This window comes from Zootoca vivipara, chromosome 8 (assembly GCF_965207765.1).
Source record: "Zootoca vivipara chromosome 8, rZooViv2.hap1.1, whole genome shotgun sequence".
In the NCBI taxonomy this organism is placed as follows: Eukaryota; Metazoa; Chordata; class Lepidosauria; order Squamata; family Lacertidae; genus Zootoca; species Zootoca vivipara.
In genome coordinates this window covers 24,664,664-24,692,331 of record NC_142591.1, presented here as the reverse complement: position 1 = coordinate 24,692,331, position 27,668 = coordinate 24,664,664, and the positions used below count along the sequence as shown (strand labels likewise).

The 27,668-nt window shown below is 43.6% G+C and overlaps 1 protein-coding gene across 2 annotated transcripts in view; it reads left to right on the top strand.

Annotated features, from left to right (window-relative positions):
• Positions 1–17,215, top strand: part of F13A1 (coagulation factor XIII A chain) — a 69,929-nt gene extending 52,714 nt beyond the window's left edge. For both annotated transcript variants that reach the window (XM_035125298.3, XM_035125299.3), the window contains exons 10-15: positions 2,199–2,287; positions 3,503–3,656; positions 4,940–5,221; positions 10,142–10,302; positions 12,800–12,936; positions 15,164–17,215. In XM_035125298.3, the coding sequence (XP_034981189.2) occupies positions 2,199–2,287; positions 3,503–3,656; positions 4,940–5,221; positions 10,142–10,302; positions 12,800–12,936; positions 15,164–15,311 (971 nt within the window). In that variant the 3' untranslated portion in view covers positions 15,312–17,215. The remainder of the gene's footprint in view (positions 1–2,198; positions 2,288–3,502; positions 3,657–4,939; positions 5,222–10,141; positions 10,303–12,799; positions 12,937–15,163) is intronic.
• Positions 17,216–27,668: the final 10,453 nt, after the last annotated feature.

The window sequence follows — 27,668 nt, the reverse complement described above, 5'->3', positions numbered from 1 at the left end:
GCAGACTGTCTGGTTGGCCTCTCCCGTTCGCGCGCAGGTGGCTTAAGGTGAGAGTGAGGGGGGGTCTAGCTGTTGCTCAGCTGCCGCCGGCCGTTTCGCCAATGTCCCTGCAGAAGCCGGGCGATGGCGGCGGCGGAAGCGCGAGGCAGACAGGCTCCCCGTAGAAAGCTCGGTCTGACTTTCTCCTCTTCGCGGTGCCCCTGCCCTGCTTCGTCTTGCGAGTCTGCCAAAAAATCGCAAAATGTTTTCGTCTTGCGATTTTTTCGTGCCATGAGGCATTTGTCTAGCGAGGTATCACTGTAAAGGTAAAGGACCCCTGGATGGTTAAGTCAAAGGCGACTATGGGGTTGTGGCGCTGATCTCGCTTTCGGGCTGAGGGAGCCAGCGTTTGTCCACAGACAGCTTTCCGGGTCAGGCGACCAGCATGACTAAACTGCTTCTAGCACAACGGAACACCGTGATAGAAGCCAGAGCGCACGGAAATGCCATTTACCTTCTCACTACAGCAGTACCTATTTATCTACTGGCACTGGCATGCTTTTGAACTGCTAGGTTGGCCGGAGCTGGGACAGAGAAATGGGAGCTCACCCCGTCGCGGGGATTTGAACCGCCGACCTTCTGATCGGCAAGCCCTAGAGGCTCAGTGGTTTAGACCACAGTGCTGCCCGCGTCCCTTAGCTACACTGCATGATGGTAGGTTCACATCAGACAGAAGGAATGAAAAAAACCCAACCGATATCTGATTCAAACGTAGAAATATAATGGGACGTTTCAATTTCACGTGCTAAGGAAAATATGCTTGGAAGGGATAGGGTTTCTCTTTTTTGCCTTTCACAAAAGTTGTTAAGAGTTCTTAAAGGGTGAGGGAATGACCCTTAGCTAGGCAGGGTGAAAGGCATACCCTCAAACATCCTAACAATAAAATTCCATGGAACAGAATAGCAATTGTGTCTTATATAACTCTCTATGAAGGTATAAAAGAGGAATTACTGAATGACCTTTTTGAAGAGATTTCATCGCTAGTATGACAGCAGCAGACTTAGTAGCATCTATATTCAAGAAAGCCAGAAGAGCCAACTTCAGAGATGAGACAGAGGAGTAGACCAGGCATCCCCAAACTGCGGCCCTCCAGATGTTTTGGGACTACAACTCCCATCATCCCTAGCTAACAGGACCAGTGGTCAGGGATGATGGGAATTGTAATTCCAAAACATCTGGAGGGCCGAGTTTGGGGATGCCTGGACTGGACTATCTGGATTATACTGGAATCAAATATTTTGAATCTCAGGAGCATTTTGGTCGAAGAATCAAGACAAAACAAGACTGGCTGGCCACTAATGGTTAGACAATTAGACCATTTAACTCCAAAATAACTCCTACCTTCACTGTCAGCAGGGATAATTGGTAATGCAGTTTCATCCATTTCAGAACAGGAGATTTGTCAAGTGAGTTCATAAGAAAAGCAGCCTAAGACAAATGGTTCTGAATTAGACCAAAGGTCCCCTGAGTCCAGCATTCTTTAAGAGTGACCACTCAAATGCCTCTGGGGAGGCCACAAGAAAGACAAAAACATTATAGCCTTCTTATATTGTTTGTCCCCAGTATCGAGTATTCAGAGGTACACTCCTGAAATTGAAAGTCCTAATCTGTTTTCATGACTTAGTAGTGGAATACTGGTTGCACTGTAATGATTTGGTCCAGGCAGTTCCGAGATCAGAGCCACAGTTTCTGAGCACCCAGTGCTTGCCATCAAAACATACGGGATCTGCTTCAACCTGTCCCCAGTCTGACAGCATTTGTTAGGGAGCATATGTGAAAGCCATAAATGATACGCTTGATCCTGGGAAACATCCCCAGCTCCTTCTGTGCTGGTGATCGTAAAGGGCACAGCAAATTCTGTGGCAATGTATTTATTGTTATTTATTTATTTTTTAAAAAATTAATGCTTTGGGCTTCTGTGCATTTTGGGATGACCAGTTTGAGATAAGTCCAAGAGGCCTTGGAGGGTTTTATTTTATTTTTTTTGGCTAGGAGAGGCAAAGTTGCATTATATAATCTTTTGGTAACTTGGCTTTCATAACGGTCTCTGGCTGACAGCTGACCAGGGCAGAAGTAATTTTGCAAGCAGGAGTGGAAGGGTTCAGGTAGCACAGCAGGAGACTCAATACATGTTTCCCCTTTTGGTTCTCCACATTCAGGCATGTATCGGTGTGGTCCAGCTTCCATCCAAGCCATTAAGCATGGCCATGTCTGCTTCCAGTTTGATACACCTTTCGTTTTTGCAGAGGTATGCATCCGTATTCTACTTTACATGGTCTCAGTGAGAAATATGATGGAGACTCCAAGATGTAAAGTCAAGTTAAGCCATCCACTTATTTTTTGTTTGTTTGTTATTTATAGACTACTTAATGCCAAGTTAGGCTTCTAAGCAGTTTACAAAGTATAAAAGCTTACTACACTAACACTAAGATGATAATATAAACACCTGCAATAAAACAATCCCATTACAGTGATACCTCGGGTTACAAACACTTCGGGTTACAAACTTTGCTAACCCGGAAGTAGTACCTCGGGTTGAGAACTTTGCCCCAGGATGAGAACAGAAATCGCACGCCACCGCTGGCGCGGCGACAGCAGGAGGCCCCATTAGCAAAAGCGCGCCTCAGGTTAAGAACGGACCTCCGAAACTAATTAAGTTTGTAACCCGAGGTACCACTGTAAAACAACACCACAGTTAACATAGGCAACTCACATTCAGAAATCAAGGGGATGTCTGTGTAAGCAGATGAATCTATAAAAGACGGCAGAATGCCAATACAGATGAAACCTCTCGGATTTCACCAGGGAGTATGTTCCATAACACTCATGCCACCAATGAAAAAGTCTGCCTCTGCATCATCACCAGCTGATGATCATTAGGCCATGGAAAGACTAACCATCTTGATCTTAATGCTCGTACCGGGCAATGGCAATTAATAGTCTTTATCAAGATAGTCAGCACAAAAAACAGAGACCTGGAGAAGACCTCATATAGGACAAGAGAAGCTTGGCAGCAGAAAATGAAAGGCTATAATTGGTTAGCCAGAGCTTAGTAAAAGAAGGGTTATTGAAAAGGATTTGAAGGATGAGAAAAGACTGAATTAACTCACATGGAATAGGAAGTTTCCTTGTGCACGCTGGATGAGCAGAAGGCATGATGGCTGGAGTGGGAAAAGGGTAATGAAGTGACACAGCATGAGAAAGTGAAAATGTGAATGGAAATAAGGGAAGAAAGCAAGATGGAGGCAAGATCATAGAAGTGATTCATGAAGTGACCCATCAGGCAGCCTCCCCTGTAAATTCATGCTTTGGGCTCATGGAAGTCTTTATACATTTGTAATTAATCTAATTCTTGTGGCACAGTTGTTGTTCTTTAATGGCCCACCGTTTGGGAATTAATGATCAACTGACTCATGAGATAGCCAGCAGATGGCTTCACGCTCTGCCTTTGCTTCATTTTTAGGTGAACAGTGATGTTGTATACTCAAAAGCAATGAAAAATGGAACTAAGGTGGTTCAACATGTTGACAAGACCCAGATTGGCAAATTAATCGTGACCAAAGAAGAGGGCGGGGATAAAGTGAGGGACATTACTGAGCTCTACAAATTCAAAGAAGGTAATTTCATGGCAAAACTCAATAATTACCTGAATGAAGTTTCATTTATATCAGTCCACAGATCCACAAAGCAACTCCACCCCTCTCCACCTATTGTCCATTCAAAGCAACTTTCCCCAATGATTACATTCGGACAATAGCACCACAGCTTAATAAGCTGGGATATGAGCAAGTCTTATGGGTGTTCATGCAGCCCTTGAGTTCCTCTTTTGACAAGAGCAAATAAACAAGGAACTCTTCAACTAGCGAGTTCATCTGATTAATCTGAACCATAAAGCTGTGATTCAGAAGCTGCCTTGATATTCCAAAGCTGTCAACTACAGGTTTCCAGGTTCAATGAAACAGGAAACTATTGCTAATTGGAGAGTTCCAGGTTTGTTTGTTTGTTTGTTTGTTTGTTTGCATGCACACCCTTGTTGTTTGCAAGAAAAGAACAGAGGGGTGGCATGCACACCCACAAGGCTAGTTCATATCTTAGCAGGCTTATAATTTTCTGAACCTGCTGAGACACCATGACTGGCCCAAACAGACCTACCGGTAGTGATTTGAACCTGGAACTCCCAATATTTAGTCTGAAATGCTAAGACGTTGCTCACTCTGATGAGGCACCTGAACAAATGTCAGGTATGTTTCTTCCAGCAAGGGCCAGATTTATCCTACGACCCACCAACTGCTGGGTTTGCTGCCCCTTTCTGCTTAAAACCCCTTCTAACTCACTTGCATGGTGCCTAGCTCTTCTGTGAATCTTCACTTTAACTCTTTGATTCTAACTAATATATATATGTATATATATATATTTATATCACTGTACTTCAACATATCTACCTCCTGTTACACTCATGTCTCTCCCTCTTCTTTCTCCATTGCCTCTGACATTTTTCTTCCTTAGATTTTCTAGACCATATACCGTAAATATGCTTTGAGTAATAAGGGGAGCTTGAGAATGTTGGCTGCCACTTTTAGTTAACCAAAGTTTGCCACGTCGTCTGGATATGTAACTGTAGCTAAACTGAACTAAGTTTTGTTTCAACAAGCCAGCTTCAGAAACTATAATTTGAAGTTGGGCTTGCTTATAATTAACTTGAGTTTAGTGCTAACCACAGTTTATCATAGCAAATCACACAACAAACTGTGGTTAAAGGGAAAGAGAAACACTTCTCCCAGGGAGAAGGAGAGTACATGAGTTCACTGTGGTTCTTTCTTGCTCACGGTTGAGCATGATGTGGGAACACGACCATGGTTCACATGTTTTTTAAAAAACCTATTTTCCATTTGTTTTGCAGGCACAGATGAAGAACGACTGGCCCTGGAGACTGCCCTGATGTATGGTGTTAAAAAATCTCACACCCAGGATGTTGTGTCTACTGCAGAGGTTGACATGGACTTTTCAGTGGAAGACTCAACACTTGGCAGTGATATCAATGTTAACATTACTTTTCGAAACAACACCCCAAATCTGTACACTGCCACATCTTACCTTTCTGGCAACATTGTGTTCTATACTGGAGTCCCAAAGGCTGAATTCAAGAACCACAGTTTTGATGTGAAACTGGAACCCATGAAAGGTAAGGCAAGAATATGTTTCTGCATTTTAATGATCACAGTAGAATATGATGCAAGAAACCAAAGGGAATGTTTTATGTATTTAAAATGTTCAAAGCATCTTACAGCAACTGTAATATAATATGAAATACTTAATCTATTGACAACATGTAAAAATTCAAATTAATTAAAGGGTTTTAAAAAGCTCAGGATTAGCAGCAACAGAAGGGAAGCAGCAGCAAACAGTAGAGACAGAATTACACAAAAGCCAGTTAGAACAGTAGTCTTCATCTGGTATAAGATTGAGACAGAGCCATGAGACCACTTCTCCTGGATCATGGCAGCTGAGGGAGCTGGGTTGCCACTCTGTGTTCTCTCCTCCATGCCACAATTCCCAGTTTTTTATTACATTAAAAAAAAACCTGATGCACATCAATGCTAACCTGCTTCTAAGTTTGCCTTCTGATGTAGTGGAGTGCCTCTGTGGTGACCTATGGGGGACTTGCTGCATGATGATGATGATGATGATGATAGCTGTCTAGTTTTCCCTTTTCTCACGAGGAAGCCTATTTAGCATAAGGGAATTTCCCTCAAAAAAGGGAGAACTTGACAGCTATGATGATGCTGATGATGAAAAGCAGCAAAGACACTGGGGATTGCAGGCTATTGTGGGGATGTCCACAGAGTTGTGCACCTTTGAATGGGTTGAGGGAGTGAGCCTTAAAATCATGATGTAATCACATGGGTTGGACGGACTCACATCCACAAGGCCTTGCATAGGTGTCAGGCTTCAGGGAATCGGCTTCCTCCTCTGTGGCAGAAAATAAGCAGATCAAACGAAAGGAAAGTCTTACCAGTTAGTTTCTTTAATAATCACAGTGAGAGACAAAAGAAAGCGTCTCCCTAGAATGGCGGTGCTCCCAATTAAGGCTCACCCCCCTGTCCCTATTAATCTGTGTCACTCCTACATCTTGTAATCTGAGTTTGTAGCTTCTGCGCTTTCTGTTCTGACACTCTCTGAACTCTCCATGTCCTTGGGGATTGTGGTGGTGGGGAATGCTGTCCAGAGACTGTGAATCTGTTAACCCTCTTTCTTCCCATGTTTCTTCTCCTAGCTGTTCCCTGTCCAGTATTTCCCAGCTTCTGCCTTCTGAACTACGCCCCTCTGCAAACCACTGTTCTAAATCTATACTGTCCTCCTGCTCCTGGGAAGACTCAGGGTCAGGGGGAAGGGGCGGCTCCCACCATTCCTCCTCAGTGCAATTCCTCCTCAGCATGGTCCCTGACAATAGGTATCAGTTCACACAAAATGTTTCTTTGCATAGAGGCAGAGGGTCCTGAAAGCCAATGGCTTGGGTTGCTCCTACAACTTACCCACATGCATACCCTATGCATGGAAGGCAGAGTTGAACAACCCATCTTGTTACATGTTGGCCAGACTTTTTGATAGGTACAAATGAAAAAGAACCCTACAGTGATCTATGTGCATTTGTGTTATGGAAAGAAAGGAGCAAAGCACATTTTCAAACAGAAACCGAGCACATGGTCTTCCAAATCATGATTAAAGGCATTGTGTAGGTGGAAATCAAGTTTAAGAATCTGAATACTTCAAATGTCTTCAAAGGGGCTATCAGTTCTGTTCAGTTAAATTTAGCTTTTTAAAGGACAGTAGGCACACAGGCACTGCTCAGGAGAGGGGGGGGTCATCCACTTTCTTTCCCCACAAGGGAGTCTTTGTCAGGAATGCCTATCTTTTTTCTGGCAACTCTCAGACTGTATGTTATAAAATGACCTTATGGAGTTTGAGGTTTCCCTGAGGTTAAAAGTGACTCTTTGACCAGTATCAATATGATTGTTAGCTATCGTGAGATAAATAAAACACAGAAGAAAACCTAACAATTATTCGTAAAAATATATGGCTGTTAAAAAATTTTTATCACTCATAGCAGCCCTTTAAAAGTTGCTAAGAATCTTGCCCCTCACTCAATGGAATCTCTTTGGCCCCTCTCAGACGGACATCTGAAATGGCACTGCATTTGAGGACACTTGTTGCCTCTCTTGGCTTTCCCGGGCCTAAGCAGAACTAGCAACTTCCTGGTCACAATTCTAGTCTCCTCTACATGTGCAGTCCTACGTGGCCTGTATTGCGTTTGCTGCTACTTCAGTATGGCATACTTCTGTTGCAGAAATTAATATTGCGCAGTTTGAAGCAACTGGAAGCATAAGAACTGACTCCTTTTGGGATTGAATCGTTGTCCAGGTCCATAAAAATATTTGTTCTTGTTTAGTCATTTAGTCATGTCCGACTCTTCGTGACCTCATGGACCAGAGCACGCCAGGCACTCCTGTCTTCCACTGCTTCCTGCAGTTTGGTCAAACTCATGTTAGTAGCTTCGGGAACACTGTCCAACCATCTCATCCTCTGTCGTCCCCTTCTCCTGGTGCCCTCAATCTTTCCCAACATCAGGGTCTTTTCCAGGGAGTCTTCTCTTCTCATGAGGTGGCCAAAGTATTGGAGCCTCAGGACCTGTCCTTCCAGTGAGCACTCAGTGCTGATTTCCTTAAGAATGGATAGGTTTGATCTTCTTGCACTCCATGGGACTCTCAAGAGTCTCCTCCAGCACCATAATTCAAAAGCATCAATTCTTCGGCAATCAGCCTTCTTTATGGTCCAGCTCTCACTTCCATAAAATATTATTCAAACTTTTACTGGCAGAACTCTTCAAAAAGAAAACATAAGCATCAAAAGATACATCACAAAATATCCATACTATGTCTTGTGCTGTCCAGCACAGGCTCGGCATCTTAGAAAATATGAAATAATCCAAACAGACCTATAAGCAAAGGCCTCTCTCTCTCTTTCTTGACTTAGGCTGTTTATTCTCCCTTCATGAGAGCTTCATTTGCATCCTTTTATTCTCAGTTGCCAGAGAAAGACTATCAGCTACCACCCTTTCAAGATGGTGAATTTGCAACTCAATATCTTTGTCACCTGATCCAAGGTCACAACAGTTTAGAGTAATAGAGAACTATCAACAGTTAAAAAATTCCTTCAGTAGCACCTTAAAGACCAACTAAGTTTATATTTTGGTATGAGCTTTCGTGTGCATGCACACGAAAGCTCATACCAAAATATAAACTTAGTTGGTCTTTAAGGTGCTACTGAAGGAATTTTTTTATTTTGCTTCGACTCAGACCAACACAGCTACCTACCTGTAACTATCAACAGTTATTCATTAACCCATTAAGGAGATCAGGATCCTTTAGAAAACAAGCTTGGAAGAAAACCCAATGTTAGCAATACACATTTAGCTATTTTTCATTTTAAACCTTCATTAATACACATACCTTTTCTTTCTGTGTGAATTAAATCAATTATACTTAACAACTTCTTAGGATGGTTAGGTTTGCAATCTTCTTCTCAGACTTCCAGAGGGCTATTCTTCCGAGTCTGTTGTGCCAAAAAACAACAAAAGAGGCTAGTAGCCACCTTAAAAATTGACAGATTCGTTTTGGCATAATATGTAGCCTACAAAATCTTATGCCACAATAACTTTGTTAATCTTGAAGGTTTCACGAGACTCCTTGTTGGTTTTATCTTGAAATGTTTCTCCCACTCACTCTTTTCTAAAGTGTGAAAAAATAAGATTTGCTCATCCCGTAGCAAATCTCCTTTCCCTTTCCCCCCCCTTTTTTTGGTGGAGGCAGGGAGTGTTAGACATGACTATTTCTAAGTTTCATCTAAGGTTAAGACTTAGAGGGGTATTGTGTAATTCCTTTGCAGCAGAGGGGCCACATCAAACAGCTCCTGACAGGTCTTGGAAATCTAGGTCAGATGGTTGCCTGGGAATAGTCATAAGAATGAAAGCAGGGGCTCCATTTTGATGTGGGTGGAACAAAGAGGGAGAATCAGCACATCTTTTTCACATGGCAGCCTGAGTGTGAAGGGTTGGGATTTTTTGTTACATCTGGAAATGTAGCTAGAGGTCAGAAGCATACAGTACTGCTCTTTGAGGCTGCTGACCAGCTCTGCAACTCTGAAAAAAATCCTATCCTATTATCATCCTAGGAGATGCATGTCAAAAAACAAAAAACCCTCTGTTATAGGGATTCAAAACCTCACAAGAGTATGGATGGGGGAGAAACTTGATTAAGTTCACATTTAAGGGAGAAACTACTTAATTTACACTTCATGAAACAATACACAAACCAAAATCATGGCCGTCCTTCGGAACTTGCGATTCTCAGAATTTTGCAGTGCGGTCCTCTGGTCAAGCAGTGCGTGCAAAATTCGCGTACTGGGATAAATTGTGCACATAACTGCATGTATAGTGCAAATAGCAAAAAAAAAAAAACCCACACATTAGTAGAAGCTGCTTTTCAAAAATGTTTAGACTAGGAGAAATTGCATATAAAAATGTGTCCATTAGAAGAAACTCACACTAAAATGCTGGTGGATTTTCACGATGACCTTTTTTTAAAAAAAAGAAAAGGGAAGGAAATCGCAAACTGGTGTGGAAATGTGGAAAACTGAACTGGAGAACAGAACCGAAATTGCCAGTTTGACCCATCCTTACACAAGGGGAAAGTGCCTCTCCAATGAAATGCCTTCTGCGTCAGGGGCTAACTTCCTATTACCGGCACTCCTAGCTGCAGAAATGGCTTTTATTTCCATGGGTTAAAAACGATCTGAATCTCCATTCTAGTCCTCCACCCCCAATGTCACTGCTGTGTTTAGATCACAGCAAAGAATCCAGCAGTTCTACAACTGGAAAGCTTCATTGTGCCTTTGAAAGCTTTGACCCTCCCTGTGAGCAGCATCTTTATTGCATCTGATGGCCTATGGGTAATACGGCATCAGCAGGACTGGAAGTAATAACTGGCAACTATATTGCTTTCAGGCTTCAGTTGTGTTTTCTCTGTTTGTTTGTTCCTCTTGTCAGCTCAAACTGTCGAGGTGCTAATCAAGTCGAGCGAGTACATGAGCCAGTTGCTGGAGCAAGCCTCCCTACATTTCTTTGTCACAGCCCGTGTCAAAGAAACCGAGAAGATCCTGGCCAGGCAGAAGAGCACTGTGTTGAAAATACCCCAGCTGCTCCTTAAGGTCAGTTTCAGGGGTGGCAACAAGTTGAGGAGGGTGGGCATCGATTTGATTCAGGCCGCATTTTTTAAAAGGCCAGCCTAGCTAATTTGCACTTTCTGAAGCAATACATGAACCCGGAACACAGCCCTCCTTCAAAAGGCTCCAGATTTTGCAATGCAGTCCTCCAGCCAACTCACCTGTATAAAAATGCATATCCTGCGGGGAAAGTCTACGTGAAAATTCATATACTGGTGAAAATAGCGTACAGAAATGCATTATGTTTGGGAGAATATGTGTCTATCTGGAGAGGTTTGCACGAAAATGCCAGTGGATTTTCATGAGGACTTATTTATTAAAATACTAATCATCAGAAAATGATGTGGAAATGTGAAGAACTGAACTTAAGAATGAAAGAAAATTAGAAACTTAGGAGAAATCAGAATCGACAGATTCACCCATCCCCAGCAGAGTGCTGCTGCTCTGATTCCAGTTGTATTCTGAGTCTCAGCTCATCTGTCCATTGGGACTTGGTATACTAGAACAGTGGTCCTCAACCTTGGGCCTCCAGATGTTTATGGCCTACAACTCCCATGATCCCTAGCTAGCAGGACCAGTGGTCAGGGGTGATGGGAATTGTAGTCTCAAAACATCTGGAGGCCCAAGGTTGAGGACCACTGTACTAGAAGATGAAGTGAGATGGATAAGGAAGCTCCAGAATCTGATAGGGGAGGGAATATATTATTCATTTTTTTGTTGCATATCCTGTCTTGCTTGCATAGAGGAACCCAAGATGGTGTCCGTGTGGTTACCAGATGATCACCCATCCAGGCACTGAACAGACCTGGATCCACTTCAGCAAGGTGGTGGCCTCATACATGGCAATACTTTGGTTTGGTAACCTATGGGCCCTCCAGATGTTGTTGACTCCCTTTAGTCCCAGCCAGCATGGCCAACTGTCAGGAATAATGGGAGGGGTCATCCAGCAACATCTGGAAAAACACACAGGTTCCTCAACCGTAGCTTGAGTGGGCACGCCAGAGTGACTATAGCACTTTTTCAGGCAACAGCCGTACGGGCTATGAGAAGCATGTGTGCACCAAAAGAAGCACAATATGTTCCACAAATACAAGCTCAGAAAATCTTGGAAGTTTGATGGGGAAATGGCTTCTTCTCACCAAACACGAAGGGTGGTTCAAAACTCTCCTCCAGCTGCAGCCTTTGTGTATCTAATTAGCCTGGGCAAATGTTGATCGGCAGTGTCCTCAAACCGATAGTGTGCCTTTTCCGAGCATTCCGCAGAGGAAGCCAATAAGTCAAATGAACTTTGCTTTCGAGCTTGTATCTTCAGTAACCACATTTTTAAAAATGTATAATCCATTTATTTATTTATTTATTTATTTACCTATTTATTTATTTATTTATTTATGGCCAAAGCTGAGCAGCATATATCAGCTTCCCTGGGTTAAACCTCCTAGATTGCTCAGGTCTCCCCATCTGCTGTGAAGCAGTGGTGGGGCTTCATGCTCTGGCACCAGAGGTGGAGAGCAGGCGGGGGCAGGGCTGGCATGTGCCCCGGGGGCATGGCACACCACCTGCGGGGGCATGGTGCCCAGCGTGGGCGGGGGGCAGCCACGATGGCACCCCACCGGGATTGTGCTACCGGGGGCGGTGCGCTCCCCCCCGCATTCCTCTTCCACCACCAGTGCTGTGAAGTAGGAATAGTAAACTTGGTGAATGGAAAGCAAAATCCAAATAAACACACCATTGGACTTACCTGGCCAGCTTTGTTACCCATCATTACTGCACTTCCTTTGCTTTTTGGAAGTCTTCTTCAAGCAAAAGGGCAAGGAACCAATGGTTAGGGGAGAAAAGAAGCCTGACACCCCTGGTTTCTGTCAAAAGAGTATCATGTGTATCTGAGTATGAGGGGAGGAGAGGTAAGATATTCTGAATACAAACTCAAATTGGTTCCTTCTGTGGAGCAGCTTGCCGTCTGATTCAACTGAGAAAGCATGATCCCTCTCTTTAAAAAAGAAAAAAGAAAGAGAAAAAAGACCAGGGAGGAAGAAATGAAGGTTTAATATAATTCATAAAGCCGTAACAAGCATAGGCTGAACTGACTGATTCTCATGTGTTAAGATAAATGTGACATACCACAGATGTTGCCATGAATTATGCATTGTGCACCGTGGCAGCATTTTTCTTTCTTCCCTTTTTGTTTCAAAAGTGCTAATTCCTTCTGTCCTTGTCAGACGAAAGACTCGCCAAACCACAGGAGGTATTGCCAGGGCGAGGTCTAAGGGTTATCACACTACGCCTGGAAGTCCAATAGCAATCTTCCTCCTCCTCCTCCTCTACCACATAGGCATTTTTGTGAAAGCCAAAATGAGCCATTGGGTTGGATCAATCACTGACAGCCAAATGCAACACGGACTACCGTTCATGTCAAATATACATTAATATAGACTTGTTTACATATTTAAGTTCATCTGATTTTTGATTTGCATCCTTTCCACAGGTTCCTGGGGAAAAGGTAGTTGGCAAGGAAATGGCAGTGATAGTGGAATTTGCCAACCCACTGAAACAGAAACTCACTGACGTCTGGGTCCGACTTGATGGGCCTGGTCTACTGAAACCAACCACAAAGCTGTTTAGGTAAGAAATCTGCGGTTATAGCATTGACTGCCCAACCTGCGTTGGGGTGTCCAAACTTTTTTCAAAGAGTGCCAGATTTGATGAAGTGAACATGCGTGAGGGCCGACCAAAGAATTGTTGACCTTTTTTTTAGGATTGAAGTTGTTGAGCTTTTTTTTTTAGGATTTTACCACAGGAAATAAACTGCCATGGGCCGGATTAAATTGACTGGCGGGCCAGATTAGGCCCCCGAAACGGACTTTGGACATGCCTGACTTACAGTGACGCAATGCATGCCGGTGCAATATAAAACATAACACTGTCATAGTATCTCCCTGAGATAATCTAAGGTTGCAATCCTAACTGCATTTATCTGGGAGTAAACACGATTGAATTCAACAGATCTTACCGGTACTTCTGTGTAGATGTGGTTAGGCTTGCAGACTAAAAGTGTGGATTGTGATCCAGGAGGTGCACTGTTAATATATCACCTAACAGCACAATCCTGATCATGTCAATTCAAAAGTAAATCCTATTGAATTCAATAGGGCTTAGTTCCAGGTTAGTCGGGGTTAGGATTGCAACCTAACTCATGAACCCCACCATCTTTAGTATGAAGATAGTCATACAAGGTTGCAGCGAAGGCTGCTAACAATGTTTATAAAGTGATCTGACTGCTATAAAGGCTGCTATATAAATGCTATGATGGTTTTCTTTCATAGTGATTTGACGGACTTGATGGACAGGTCTTGTTTTTACACACACCAGATTTTTATTTTAACAATAAATAAATAGTTCCGGCGGGTTTCTGGATTTGCGCAATTTCATGATCTTCTCCAAAACCATGAAGACTAGAAGCTGCCTTTTAGAAAAAGAAGAACACATAGTGCTGATTGAGTTCTCATTTGCCTTGGATAGAAGCTGCAAATTATACTTAGATAAAACAAATCATAGCAGATTATTTAAATAATAATCCCATTTGTTTCTGTGGATGGAAGATGATAAATGACCAGTCAGTGTTGATGGCTTAACACATTACTGAGAATCATCCATCACTAAGGTTACTCCAGGCAAATGGAATTAGTGGAGTTTTATTCTATTAGCAAAAAAAATTAAAATTAAAATAATCCTTTGGGATATATTGCAGGGTTTTTTAAAAAAATTATCTCCGGACAAGGTCCTGTTGGAAGTGCACCCTCCAGTCTTCTGTAACATATTATTATTATTATTATTATTATTATTATTATTATTATTATTATTGCTGCAAAATGATATTCTGGAGTGACACTTTTTTGCGATACTGACCAGGTTATTTCTTGTCATCTTGCTAGGGTTGAGATATTTGAAGGGTGGTTTCCCCCCTCCCAAAGCAGAGAGTCAATGTTAGAGAGAACGCATTTTCAGAATGGCTAATAATTAAGTGATATAACATGAGATGCGGGTGGCGCTGTGGGTTAAACCACAGAACCTAGGGATTGCTGATCAGAAGGTCAGCGGTTCGAATCCCTGTGACGAGGTGAGCTCCCGTTGCTCGGTCCCTGCTCCTGCCAACCTAGCAGTTTGAAAGTATGTCAAACTGCAAGTAAATAAATAGGTACTGCTCTGGCGGGAAGGTAAACTGTGTTTCTGTGCACTGCTCTGGTTCGCCAGAAGCGGCTTAGTCTTGCTTGCCACATGACCCGGAAGCTGTATGCCAGCTCCCTCGGCCAATAAAGCGAGATGAATGCCGCAACCCCAGAGTCATCCGTGACTGGACCTAATGGTCAGGGGTCCCTTTACCTTTACCTTTAAGTGATATAACAGATAGCACACTCTTCTTCAAGGAATGGATTTGCCCCATCCTCATTTATCCACAAAACAACACTGAGATGTAGGTTTAGCTAAGTTACAGTGACTGGTCCAAAGTCACCCTACAAGCTTGATGGCTGAGTGGGGATTTGAACCCTGGTGTCAACACTCTCACCACCATACCACACTGCCTCTCAGTTAACTTTAAACAATTCTGTTCTGCTTTGGGTTGTCTACTTTGCTTCTGAATGACAGCTGTGAATTCTCTAGGGGTATTCTGATGTATCTACTGTAGATTTCCCCCCTTTAGGGCAAAAAAAACCCCAAAACCCTCTTGGGAATAGGTCATTTCTTTAAAACATAGGTTATCTTTTCCATCACCAAGATACGTACTCATGTATTACAGTTCAGATTTATAGCCTATCTACCACCATGTTTACACTATTCTTTCTCACTGCAGAGAAGTTCCAAGGAATTCTACCTTGACCTGGGAAGAAAAATGTGTTCCAAAGCGGGCCGGCCCCCGAAAGCTGATTGCAAGTTTGAATTGCGATGCTCTCCGACATGTCTATGGCGAGCTGGATGTTAATATTGAAAGTGCTGTGTGAAAGGTTTTCTCCTTCTTCTTTCATCCCTATCCCCACCCCACCCCACCCCGTGCCACACATTGTATTTCAGAAATTTCATTACCGGGAAACATAAAGTAGAAGTATCTACCCTAATCCGAATTAATTCATAATCCAAATGTTGTATGTATACATTGTGTGTGGCTACTTGTATGGTTACTCTTATTTTGCAGTTTCCTTTGAAAAGCTATCCTACAGAAACCCTGAAACCACACTCTTTAAACACCCAGACTTTCAAAAGGGTGGGTGGCAGCAACATGTACTGAGAAATTATCTTGCACCAACATAACTTAAGATGCCGGAAAAGAGCAGCACAATAGCAAAATAGGTCTCTTCCACACCAGTGCCCATGCTTTTCAGGCAAGAAATGTGGTGGTTAATTTCATTTGCATCCTGCCGGTACTCCAAGGAGTTCAGGGTTAGAAATATGGTCCCTGTTATGTCGTGGGTGCGATTTCAGCTCTTCGTGAAGTCAGCTCTAGCAAGGAACTGCTAGGAGTCAAGTATAGCAAGAACAACCTTCTTTATTGCAGTAGGAATCTTGACTGACTGGAGGGAAAGGGTGAGCTCCTTTTATACTCTCAGGAGCAGGGGTTGGGGAAAGGATACGTTTAGATTTTGGCGGGACCCTATCAGAGTGAGGATCCAAATTGTGCTAACAAGTTAACTAATAGCAACTGTCACCGCACCCATTTGAATCGCCCTGGAGTGGGAAAGGTAGTTACAGGGCTAGCAGAGGAACTCATGTACACAAATTAAACCAATACATAACAGTCCCCTCCCACATGGCCTAGCCTAGTAAAAGGCCTCCTGCATTTTAGTCCAACTCTCTAGCCACTATACTACAATTGTAACCCCTACCCCAAAAATATAGGGGACCCCAAAAGGACACAGGCCCCAGGATCCAGCACCCCCGATCTACACCCATGAAAAATGTATTTCAAAGTGCAGAAAATTATTCAAGATTAGATTAATTTAGGCCAATGAAGCTGTAGGCCATATTCTTCCTGCTTGTTCATATGTAATTATGGCCTCTTACATTAAAGCCAGGACAATTTTAAGAGGTTCCAGTCTCTGGGGTACTTTGAACTTTAATTTTAATCAAGGCTTGATATTTTATATTTTTAAAAATTCTGCCAAGAGTAATAAAATGGCCTAAGTAGATATGAACCCGGAACAAGCTTGCCCATGCATAAATTTGGAGTTGATGCCACAAACAAATTCCGAACACTTCTTGGCACCTTCATGTCCAATACGTTTCTTCTGGATATTTTGAAAATGGTGGTCAATGTAAGGACATCACAAACTGAAGGGGGTGGGGTCAGGGGAGTCATGTGGCCTGTCATGCAAATACTTTAACACTTCACTGGACCATAGTTTTTCTAGATAGCCAGTTTGAGAAATGACAGAGTGTAGCAGGTCAGAGCTGAAAGGTGCATCCCTTATGCTGGCCTGCTAGGATGTTCCCTTGCAATGACCACTTGGGCCATCCTCCTGTCCCTAACACGGCTGCCATTCCATGGACCGGCATATATGGCTACATTGACAGAGAGTCTGGGGTTGAATTAAAACATTGTGTGGATGCACTGAGGCCCCCCATATTCAATCCTGCAAGTGAGTTAGGAGATAAGATTGAAGTTGTTATTAAGCCATGTCAGACATTATCTTTGACAAGCCCATGAGTCTCTTTCCTGAAATATAATCTAACTAAAATGTGTGCTGTTGATGAACTGCATTTGCTTAGAAGCTCTGATTCATGTTGCTATAATGAGCTGTATCACCTGCTTTCCATTTGTCTGAAGGACAGCCTTCTGAGGCTCGAAAGCTCACATTCCTTCAAGTTTATCAACCCAAATGTATGCAATAAAAGAATGAATTTTCCTGGATGCATCTCCCCTCTGCTGCACAGGTTCCTGCCTGACTTTTTCCTTGCAACCCCTACAAGCGAGGTACAGTATGACAACTTCAGGATTGATGCACAGCGATGTTTTCCTCAAGGTTCACATAGTGTGCTCAAAACCACACTGAGTGACAGTAAGGTCACAGAGGTTCCCGTCTGACAATCATGTTTGTTTCAAAGGTTATGGTAATTTGTAAAGCCTTTTGTTCTGGGACGCTCAAATTTCACTCCTACAGATGCTTCCCCTCCTCCCTTTACAACTGCAGCGAGATTTCATCATTTCATGTTGTAATATTCTAAAAGGGTTGTGTCTTCCATCTTCCAGTTTCAACAAAATGTCTTCGCATATTTCCCTCTTAAGAAACTGCTTGCATGCAATATTTAGAAGAAGGTGAAAGCAGCTGGGTATATATTTGAAGTTAGTATTCTTATGGATAGAATGCCAAATGGTCTATCCATTCCGTAGGAGCAGAGTGCAGATTTCAGCACTAACGTTTTTATGCTTTTCAGTTAAAATTCCCAGCTTTTATTATCTAATTATTTTAAATTAGGTGTGCGTTTCCTGCATAGTGTATTAAAGCTGTATTAGTTTTGCCTGGTACTTAAACTGAAGACAGGAAAGGGGGAAAATATGCATGTATGCATTTACATATATATAAGGCAATAAGAATATGGACTACCAGCTTTGGGGAGAAACTGTTCAGAAGTTTCACTCTCAACCATTAGATTAATTATTGTCTAGACTCAATCTGGTTTGCCTGCTCATCCTTTTCCAGAATTCAAATCCACAGAGACTTGAACCTTGTTTCTTGTTAGTAACATAACAGAGCACTCCTCTTTCTTCTGCGCATTCTTTCTGACAATAAACTCTGAGATTGTGCGTCAAAAAAATGTCATATATTTTACTTCACAGTAAATATATTTCACACCACAAAGATCACTGGGTGCTTGCTTTCCTATTACTTAGATACCAAGTTTCTGCAAAGTGGAAAAGGACTTGCAGCTAACATTTTAAAACATGCTTCCTCAACCTCGGCCCTCCAGATGTTCTTGGCCTACAACTCCCATGATTCCTAGCTCGCAGGACCAGTGGTCAGGGATGCTGGGAATTGTAGTCTCAAAACATCTGGAGGGCCGAGGTTGAGGAAGCCTGTTTTAAAAGTATTTTGGCATCCTTTGTTTTGCCGATCAGCAAAATTGTACTACTGAGTCTTTAAAATTGGGGATGCCATAGCCAAACACTGAAACATTCTGCTTTTTCACCAATAGCCTATGGCGCCGAAAACCCCTCCAGTGCACTTGATACCCTTCTGTATCTGAAGCTAAGCATCTATAGGTATCTATCCTGTATAATGGGGACATCTGGCCCTCCAGATGTTGTTGGACTCCAACTCCCATCATCCCTGTTCAATGTCCTTGTTGGCTGAGGCTGATGGGAGTTGTAGACCAACAACATCTGGAGGTCCACAGGTTGGCTGTTCGAATCCTCGCGACGGGGTGAGCTCCCATTGCTCGGTCCCAGCTCCTGCCAACCTAGCAGTTTGAAAGCACGTCAAAGTGCAAGTAGATAAATAGGCACCGCTCTGGCGGGAAGGTAAATGGCATTTCTATGCACTGCTCTGGTTCACCAGAAGTGGCTTAGTCATGCTGGCCACATGACTGTACGCCAGCTCCCTCAGCCAATAAAGCGAGATGAGTGCCACAACCCCAGAGTCCTCCGTGACTGGACCTAATGGTCCCGTTACCTTTACCTAGCACAATGGAAATGCCAAGCCTGGTTAATGCAGAACACTGGCTCTCTTCTTGTCTAAGCTGATGCCAGACCTTTCTAAGTGCTTCCCCCTGACCACAACACAGATTGCTGATATACATACAAACAAACCTTAAAACAGAGACTCTCAAGCAGCAAACCTGCACATTTTTCAACATGCATCTTACTCTTTGTCCTTTGCATCCGTATCTTCCTCCCAGACCTACACTCTGGGACATGGCATACAATGCAACCTGAAGCACTTTGCTGAGAAATAAATCCCACTGAGTCCAATGGGTGTATTCCCTAGTACGTGGTGTGCAGCTACAGCCTTCGACTGCATCTAGAATTTGGAGAACTAGGCTGATGTCATTGAAAACAGCAGCTCTCCATCTACTCCTCCTCGCAGCAAATCAAAACATGTGATGCGATGTCACCTCTGAAATCCCCCGCCTCCTCCACTTTGTTGGTTTCTGCTGGGGGGGGGGTGCTGCTGAAAATAAAAGCACAGTAAATCCTCACCACATATTTCTCTTTACAACACATTATCAGGGAGAGGAGGGAGAGGAGAGACAGACAGCCTCATGCCTCCTCCAGTAACATCCAGTCTTACTGAAGCACTTAAAGGGGGAAAGGAAGCTATTTCACATCATTGCGAATAAGCAAAAGCAAGCAAACAAACATGACAGAATAAAACATCCCCATAAATAAATCCTAATAAAACATCCAAACAAAACGTTTGTGCCTGGAACAGAAAACCTGTCCTGTTTCAAAAAGAAATCTCCCGGCCTTGAATTTCCATCTTTCTTTTGGCAAGCAGATTTTCGGTGCATTCAGCTGGAAGTGAGGATGATGGCTCCGGGGAACAGGGAGAGTGGAAGAGCCATACATTTGACATCATCGCAGGATGATCATAGGAACGTAAGAACTAGCTCAGTATTGTCCACACTGACAGGCAGCAGCTCTCCAGGGTGTCCGAGGGGGGTCGGTCCCACTCTGACCTGGAAACGCCAGGGATTGAACCCAGAGCCTTCTGCATGCAAAGCTGAATGTTCTGCCACTGGGCTGGGGCCAGATCATTCCCCTGCAACCCAAAAATCTGTGGCTTGATCTTCAAATGAAGGCTCCCAACGTAAGCCTCAATAAGAGTTACCCACGAGGTCATATGTTTTATGTCACAGCTAGAATGTAGGCTGAGCTATCTAATTATGGGCTCCCCTACACTTCTGTTTGTCCCATAATTTCTAGGCCTGGGTCTGAGAGGGATTGTTTTTTCCTGCCCCTCCGCTTTTCCTGGGAAGACCTGGATTTTACTGCTGAATCAGAACAAACATCAATCAGGTTTTCTGCAGGTTAACATTTGCCCTGATCCTGCAGTAAACGGCAGGTTTTCCTAGGGAAAAGTGGTGGGACAAAAGGAAAAAAACTTCTCAGACACATGCCTAGAAATTGAAGGGCAAAGTGAAGAAATTGTGGGACAAACAGAAGGGTGGATGAGCCCCAACTGAAGTTCACAGCTTTCTTTTGGGATTTACTTCTCTGGAAATTCAGCAGAAAGGTGCTTAATTATGGCAAGTTGCTGGATGTGCGCAGGAGCAAAGCACATGGCGCACAGGATGGGCCCAGTGAAAAGGTTCGCAAGGAGTATGGATAGATAAATCCAGGGCTTTTTTTTTTAGCCATAACTCTCCAGAACCGCTCAGGTGGGCACCATTGCCATTAAAAGAGAACAAGAGAGGCCTTCATGGTGAGTTCTGGCATGTCCTTTTCCTAGAAAAATAGCACTGTTTCTCAAATGGAATCAATTGTTGGACAAAGGGAAATGTGAATGAGCCTCTTCAATGGCAAGCCTGCTGGGACTGTCCTACTGTTCATTTTTGTAGGCCACCCTAGGAGCCTTTTCAGCTAAGGAACCCCTCTTTCTGGGTGGGCGTTTTGCTGACTACTGCCAGGAGAGATACCATTAATTAAGTGGCAGTTTCCACCTAACCCAACATTTGGGCACGTGCATTGGGATGCTTCTTGGCAGCTGGATCCAGGGTCGCCATATTTTGAAGAACAAAATAGAGGACCCATTTGCCGACTTCTACTTTTAACTATGGATTGCTGCGACGACACTTGTTTCACATACCCATGAAAAAGAGACCTTGCCCAGTGGAATAAGGCAGGGCAGGGCAGGGCTGGGCTTCATTCTACTCCTCCAGCAGAGCAAACGGGGCTTTTGGATTGCTAGTCAACAAATAGCTGGTCCACAGAGGTAATTCAATTAAAATGGAAGCATGGGGTGCTTTTCAACCAGGTTTTACTCAAGGTAGACCCACTGAAATTAATGAACATTGATAAATTAGGTCCATTAATTTCAAGGGGTCTACTCTGTGTAAAAACAAAATACTGCCCATGAGCTGGAGGAAGGGGTGGGTGAGAGATGCAATTTCCTAGGAGGAAATTATTATTATTTAACTAAGTGCTAGGAAAGGTCTGCGATTGTTTTGCCTTTGACATGTCACAAGTGCACAAGGGACCGGTGGAAGCTATGGAATCCAGTCCCAATTACACAATTACCTCAGTCACAGAATGTTTCACGTTGGCCACAGAGCCAATTTGACTCCTCTGATATTTTCCCATCCTGACCCTTTGCACTGGAGGCCTCCTCAAAGTCGCAGAGGGGATGCCATTGATTTTCACAAAGGAAGGGTTTTGCATTAGGTGATTTTATGTGAAACTTACAGGAAAGGCAAAAGCTTAGTCTAATGAGCTCAGTTCCTACCGACCTACCAAAGCACACAGGCACCAGCAATCTTCTCCTGCACAGGAGCTCTGGAGCCAAAGGAAGGCAGTGTGTTTGCTCTGAAATGTTCACTCTGCAGCCAATTATCCCAGACTTCTTTCGAAAACACTTGCTTTGTATAATTGTTCTTCCCTTCCTCTCTAATCTCCCTAATTGCGGGTGCAAAATGAGGCTGTGTTGAGAAGCAATTTTATTAGATGAATATCATAGGCATCTCTTTTGACCTCTTCACACGCAAGAGTTTCCTCTACATGGAAATCATCTCCTTGTCAGAAACACCTTGTTATTCTAAGGTGGCTCATTCTAGGCTTGAGGCAGCTAAGCAATCAAATAATAGCCAAGTTACAGAACAAAAAGGAAATGACAGACCTAACAGGCAAAACTAATAGTTGCAAAGCAACTAACTTCCCCTGATACAATGCATTTCTGTATGCTACTTTCACAAAAATATGTATCTTTGTAAGCATTACTTGACTGGAGAAATGCTCTGCAAAATTTCAAAAGTTGGCAGTGTTTTGGTTCAAGTAACGTTTTCGAAAGCACGAATCAGATAGGTTCACTTGTAAATGTGAACTGAATCACATTTCTGCCCCATCCCCATCTTAGAGTAGGGCCGTCCCTTGCAATTCATTTTATGGCTTGGGAGGCCATTGCACTAAGCAGAGGCATAGCAAGCCCGGGTGGTACCCGGCTCAGAATTTTTTTTGTCACCCCCCCCCCCCATGCGGCTCTGGCTCTGGTGAAAAGTGAAAAACATGAATTGCAAAAAAAAACTAGAGCTTACAGAACAAAACCGACTTCAGATATGAAATTAGCATTGAAAGAACAGATAAGAACAGTTGAAAAATGCAACAACAAAAAATAAAAAAAATTGTTCCCCACTAGGGGGCGCCGAGTTTCACCCCCCTCCAGGGTGGCACCCAGGGCAATCCGCCCCCATCGCCCCCCTTGCTACGCCACTGGCACTAAGCAACTTCCCCACCTGCATGCTTTTGACAGATATTATACATCAGCCAGACCTACTGTTTTCTGAATTGAGAGGAGTAAGCTTCTACTTACTCTCCAGTTGTTCGGAGAAAGGCTGTGCCTGAGTGGAAGAACACATGGCTTCCATGCAAAAGGTCATAGGTTGGGTATGAGATAGAACTCCTATCTGAAACTCTGCAGAACAGCTGCCAGTCAGCAAAGAGAAAACCAAGCTAGAAAGAATTGTAGAAATGTAGGGTTGGAAGGAACCAATGAGAGCCATCTACTCCAACCTACTGCAATGCAGGAAACTTTTGCCCAATGTGGGGCTCAAATCCACGACTCCGAGATTAAGAGTCTCCTGCTCTACCAACTGAGTTGGACCTATGGGTTGGCTTGGTCTAAGGCAGCTCTCCCCAACCCGTTCTCCTAGTAATTTGGACTATAGCTACACTTGCCTATTGGCCATCCTGGCTGGGCAACATGTTGGGGAAGGCTGATGTATGGCAGCTTGCACAGGGCATCAGGATCGGGGTACCCAGGTGTTCAGAGATGCAAGAAAAGGATGCAGCCTGATTCTTACTCTCTGGGGAAGTCGGGAAGTCTCAAACCCAGAGCCATAGGGGGTGTGCACAAAGAATTTGGATCAACATTTCTATAGAGGGGTATGCTTTGCATGCCGAATGCCCTAAATTCAATCTCTGGCATTTCAGATTTAAGAGGATCAAGCAGCAGGTGATGGGAAAGACCTTTACCTGGAGGAGAGCTGCTCCAGTTAGAAGAAACAAGATTAGGCTAGGTGGTCAAATCACTTGACCTGGTTTGAGGCAGCTTTTTATGATGCTAAGTGCTGCTTGGTGTGAGCTAAGGCAGTTTCACTGAGCCCGACCTTTATATTACAATTATGTAGCACAACAACCACGCCCCTAACATTGCAATCCTAACCACCTCATTGAAGGTTACTTGAAACCAAGAGTCCTTAAGAGGGTTAGGATGCGATCCTGGTGTCTGTTAACAGACAGGTATGCTTACTTGCTTGCAAATCAAGTTTCCCATTATTGCAAAGAATCCCGAAACTTCTGTAACGCTTAAAAACACTTAAGGGATATTTTTGCGCTTGTTTCTGGAAAATGTTGATTCCCTTTCAGCTGATAAAGACATTCAGCCCTTTCCTTGGTCCTCTGTGCTACAAGATCAATAGATACAGAGAAGGTCTTTTGTTTTTAAAGAAAGCATGGACAGAGTTTGTGTCTGCAAGGGCCTCCATATAGCAGGCCCTTGGTTCCAAGATGGGAGTCAGGTGAGGAGCTTGATCTGTATATCGGCATATAGGTCACACCGGGTGACTGCGGAGATGCTTCCTTGGCCTCTTGCCTCTAGATGGGGCTAAAGAGTCTCTGGTCAAATGACAGTAGCTAACAGGCCAGGCTGTGCACAGGAAACCTCATTTTGCCAGAGATCAGGAAATGCTGGTTGCAGGAGGTCTTCACTCCTTGTTGTAAACCCTGTTGCTGGATAAACTAGTTCTGCCAGCGTGTGCCCTGCAAATAACAGCTGACAGCAAAACCCAACTCTACCCCCCTTTGGGTTACAGCTAATCTTGTTTAATTGGACGGGGCTCGAGGTGTCACAGCTGAGCTGAGACACAATTCATTTATGTCTCTTCTGCGCAGTGCTCAAATAACCAGGTGGGGCCTGCCCCCACTTATCTTTTGTGATGTGCCTCAAAGCTGTTGCTTTCAGATGGCTACTGGGGTGGGCACGACTCAATTAGAATTGGGCAGAGTGACGGGTTAGGGCTTGTGGGTTGCATCAAGAGTCCCCCATACCTTTCCTTCGAAAATTCAAGCACTGATAGTGTGCTGCAATTTAAAACGTTGCATTTTTCATCTTGCTTTCTTGCTACAGACTAGTTTCTCGTGTAACTTCATGGTACCGATTCTAAGAAAACCACAGAACTCCGGGGAAAATTGCTGCTGCTGCTGCTCAATGGCCTTCATTCTCTATCCCTTGGCTGGTTTCACAGACATAGCTGCCAATACAGGGAGATACAGCTATAGATAGAACAGAAAATTGGATGGACCTTAATGAGGGAGCTGCTGAACTCATATGGCTTAAGCATAATAGCATGCAAGAAATGCCACATGCAAGGGCGAACCAATCCTTGGTTTCCTTTGTGCTCTTGCAAAGCTACAGTGCCTGCTGGCCCAGATGCATATTTAGCAGCCCTGCTCTCAAAAACCTGTTCTTTTTATCCCAGACCAGCTTAGAAATAGCCCATGAAAGTCTGCCCAGAGAGAGATATGAGCAAGCCCAAACATACATCAGATCAAGAGTTAAAATTCAGAAGGAACAACCAAGAGTTTTGGGGACCTTAAAGACTAACAAAATTTATTATGGCGTAAGTGTTCATGGCCCACAATCCACAGGTAAGTGTGTATACTATATAGGACTGCAGGTGTAAGGGGCAATCCTGTACTCGCTTACCTGGGGGAAGGACCCACTAAACTCTATGCATTTACTTCCGAGTAAACTGGCTAATCCAGGTGTGGGTCTCAAACTCTCGGCGAGTTAGGGACTTCCCCTGCATGCAAAGGCAGGCTCTGGTGGATTCAGCAGATGAGACCAAATAGTGGGTCCAACTGTCAAGAAGGTGGTTTCTGCATGTGTTGTAGAGGGAAGTGAGGGGCAGATGGGGCTCATCCACCTGGGAAGCGAGCCCATCTAGGAGAAGGAAAACTCTGGTTCCAAACCTCTGCTGCCATGTGGGATATCTTCAGGAGAAGAAAAGGCTAAGGAGTAAATCCTATACAAATCTGGAGTGGAGTCCTAAGATGGCTGGATGGCACCTCGTACGCCTCCTGCTGTCAACTCCTGCGGTCAAGTGGGGAGGGGTGTTTCAGATGCATTACTCTGCTCTCCTTTGTACCACATCAGCAAGGTTTTTTTGGGGGGGGTGTCTTGTTGTCTGGGCAGCCCAGGACCTCCATACAAGTGACCCAGGCTTGCACCCTGGGGAGGTCACTTCGGTGCTGCTAATATAGTGGCTTGACTTACCTCCTGGGAGGGCACTCCTTTTTCTCTTGAGACAGATGGATGACAACAACAAAGAAAGATTTGTATAATATTGCACTCCTAGATTGCACTCGTAGACTGCATTTGGAGAGGAATAGAGGGATGAGGTAGGCTGGGAAATGAGAATATGAGGGGGAAACTAAGATGTGGTGCAGACCTATTTAATATTTATCCCCCGCCCAATTATATTTTCATCCTGCTTTTCTTCTTTCATTGATTCCAAGGCTCCTACCTGGTCACCCATCTAGGCCTCCAACCAGTTTCAATAAGGGTGTACCGGGGGATGGGTGAAGAGGTTGCTGTTGGTTTCACTCCCTTTCTCATTTTTCCAAGCTTAACTTCAGCGTCACCCCTTTCTACATTACTTTGAATTCATCAGTTTTAGTGCGCATTTCTCCTAATAGGCAATTTTTTTGCAAGCATGTTTTCCCCCCCAAATGTGATGCATTTCGTCTGTTGCTTTCACTAATATTTGTGTCCTAATGCCCACTTTTCCCTAATATGCCTGCTTGTGAGACACATTTTTTGGTTGCAGGCTGAACACTGCAAAATTCAGAAAAGTGTAGTTTCGTATTATAATGCAAAGAGGACCATCTCCCCGCCCCCTCCATTCCCACCCAGAGCAAGAGGGATGGGAAGCAATGAAATGGATAGTGAACATTCTGTTGTTTTGAACGAATAGAAATGTAAAAGTGATTTGAGTTCTGCACCTCTGGCTGAAAAAGCCAGATTGCTTTTAAACGCCCTTGGCTCACGTGAAGGATAAAGCCGCCTCTCTCCTCTTTTCCCTTTCCCCAAGTCATCTGTAGCTCTACAGTGCTCTCGCCTCTCCCCTTTCATTCATCTTATTTTGCAAGAGATGCTCTGCTGAGTCAAAGCACTGAGCTTGCCTTTCCTCCTTTACGTAGCAGTTGCATTTTTCACAAATGTCAATGGTCTTGTATTTCTGCTCTTCTTCTCTTCTTCCTTTCCTAGCCCTTTCTTGAAAAAGCCCTAAGGGGGACAATTGAAAATTGAACCAGAGAAGAAGGCTAGGGAACAAAAAGGTGAAACATAATTTTTTTTAAAAAAAAAAAAACTCTTTCTAATCTATTTATTTTTTTAAGAACAAAATGGCAAAATGTTGCTGTTTAGGACGTGATATTGCCATGAGATTATCATCACAATCCTATACCTCCTCCCAAGATGTAGGATTTCTGCTAATGACACATTGTGATATAATGAGTATTTCTAGAGAAGGGACTGTACTTCATTGCTAGAATGAAAGTCTTCATAGCCTTGGCATTGCTACTTTGATGGATCAAGTATTTGTCAATGTGGAAGACCTCTGTACATGAGGCTACGCTCTGGCTGTGCAAAATCCAGAAGCTTGGACACACACACACACACACACACACACACACACACACACACTTCTCTGTATCAAGGTGAGCAAGAGGCATTATCATGGTTCAAGAAGACATTCTAGCCAGGCAAAAGCACCACTCAAGGAGGATGAAGATCAGGGCTGGTGAGGAGTGTGTCTTGCAGAGGGGAAATGGCCTAGAATGAGTTCTGAGGATGTAAAGAAAAGGAAGGAACTTTTTACCACATGTGGTGGACGTGCCCCAAAGTAAAAGACTTCTGGGAAAAGATTTATAATGAATTGAAAAAGGTGTTGAAAAACACATTTGTTAAAAAGCCAGAAGCCTTTTTACTTGGAAAAGTAGGGGGAGAAATCCCCCCAAAAGATAGAACATTCTTTTTGTATGCTACAACAGCTGCCAGGGTACTGCTGGCCAGGAATTGGAAGACACAAGAGTTACCTACAATAGACGACTAGCAGATGAAGATGATGGACTATATGGAACTTGCAGAACT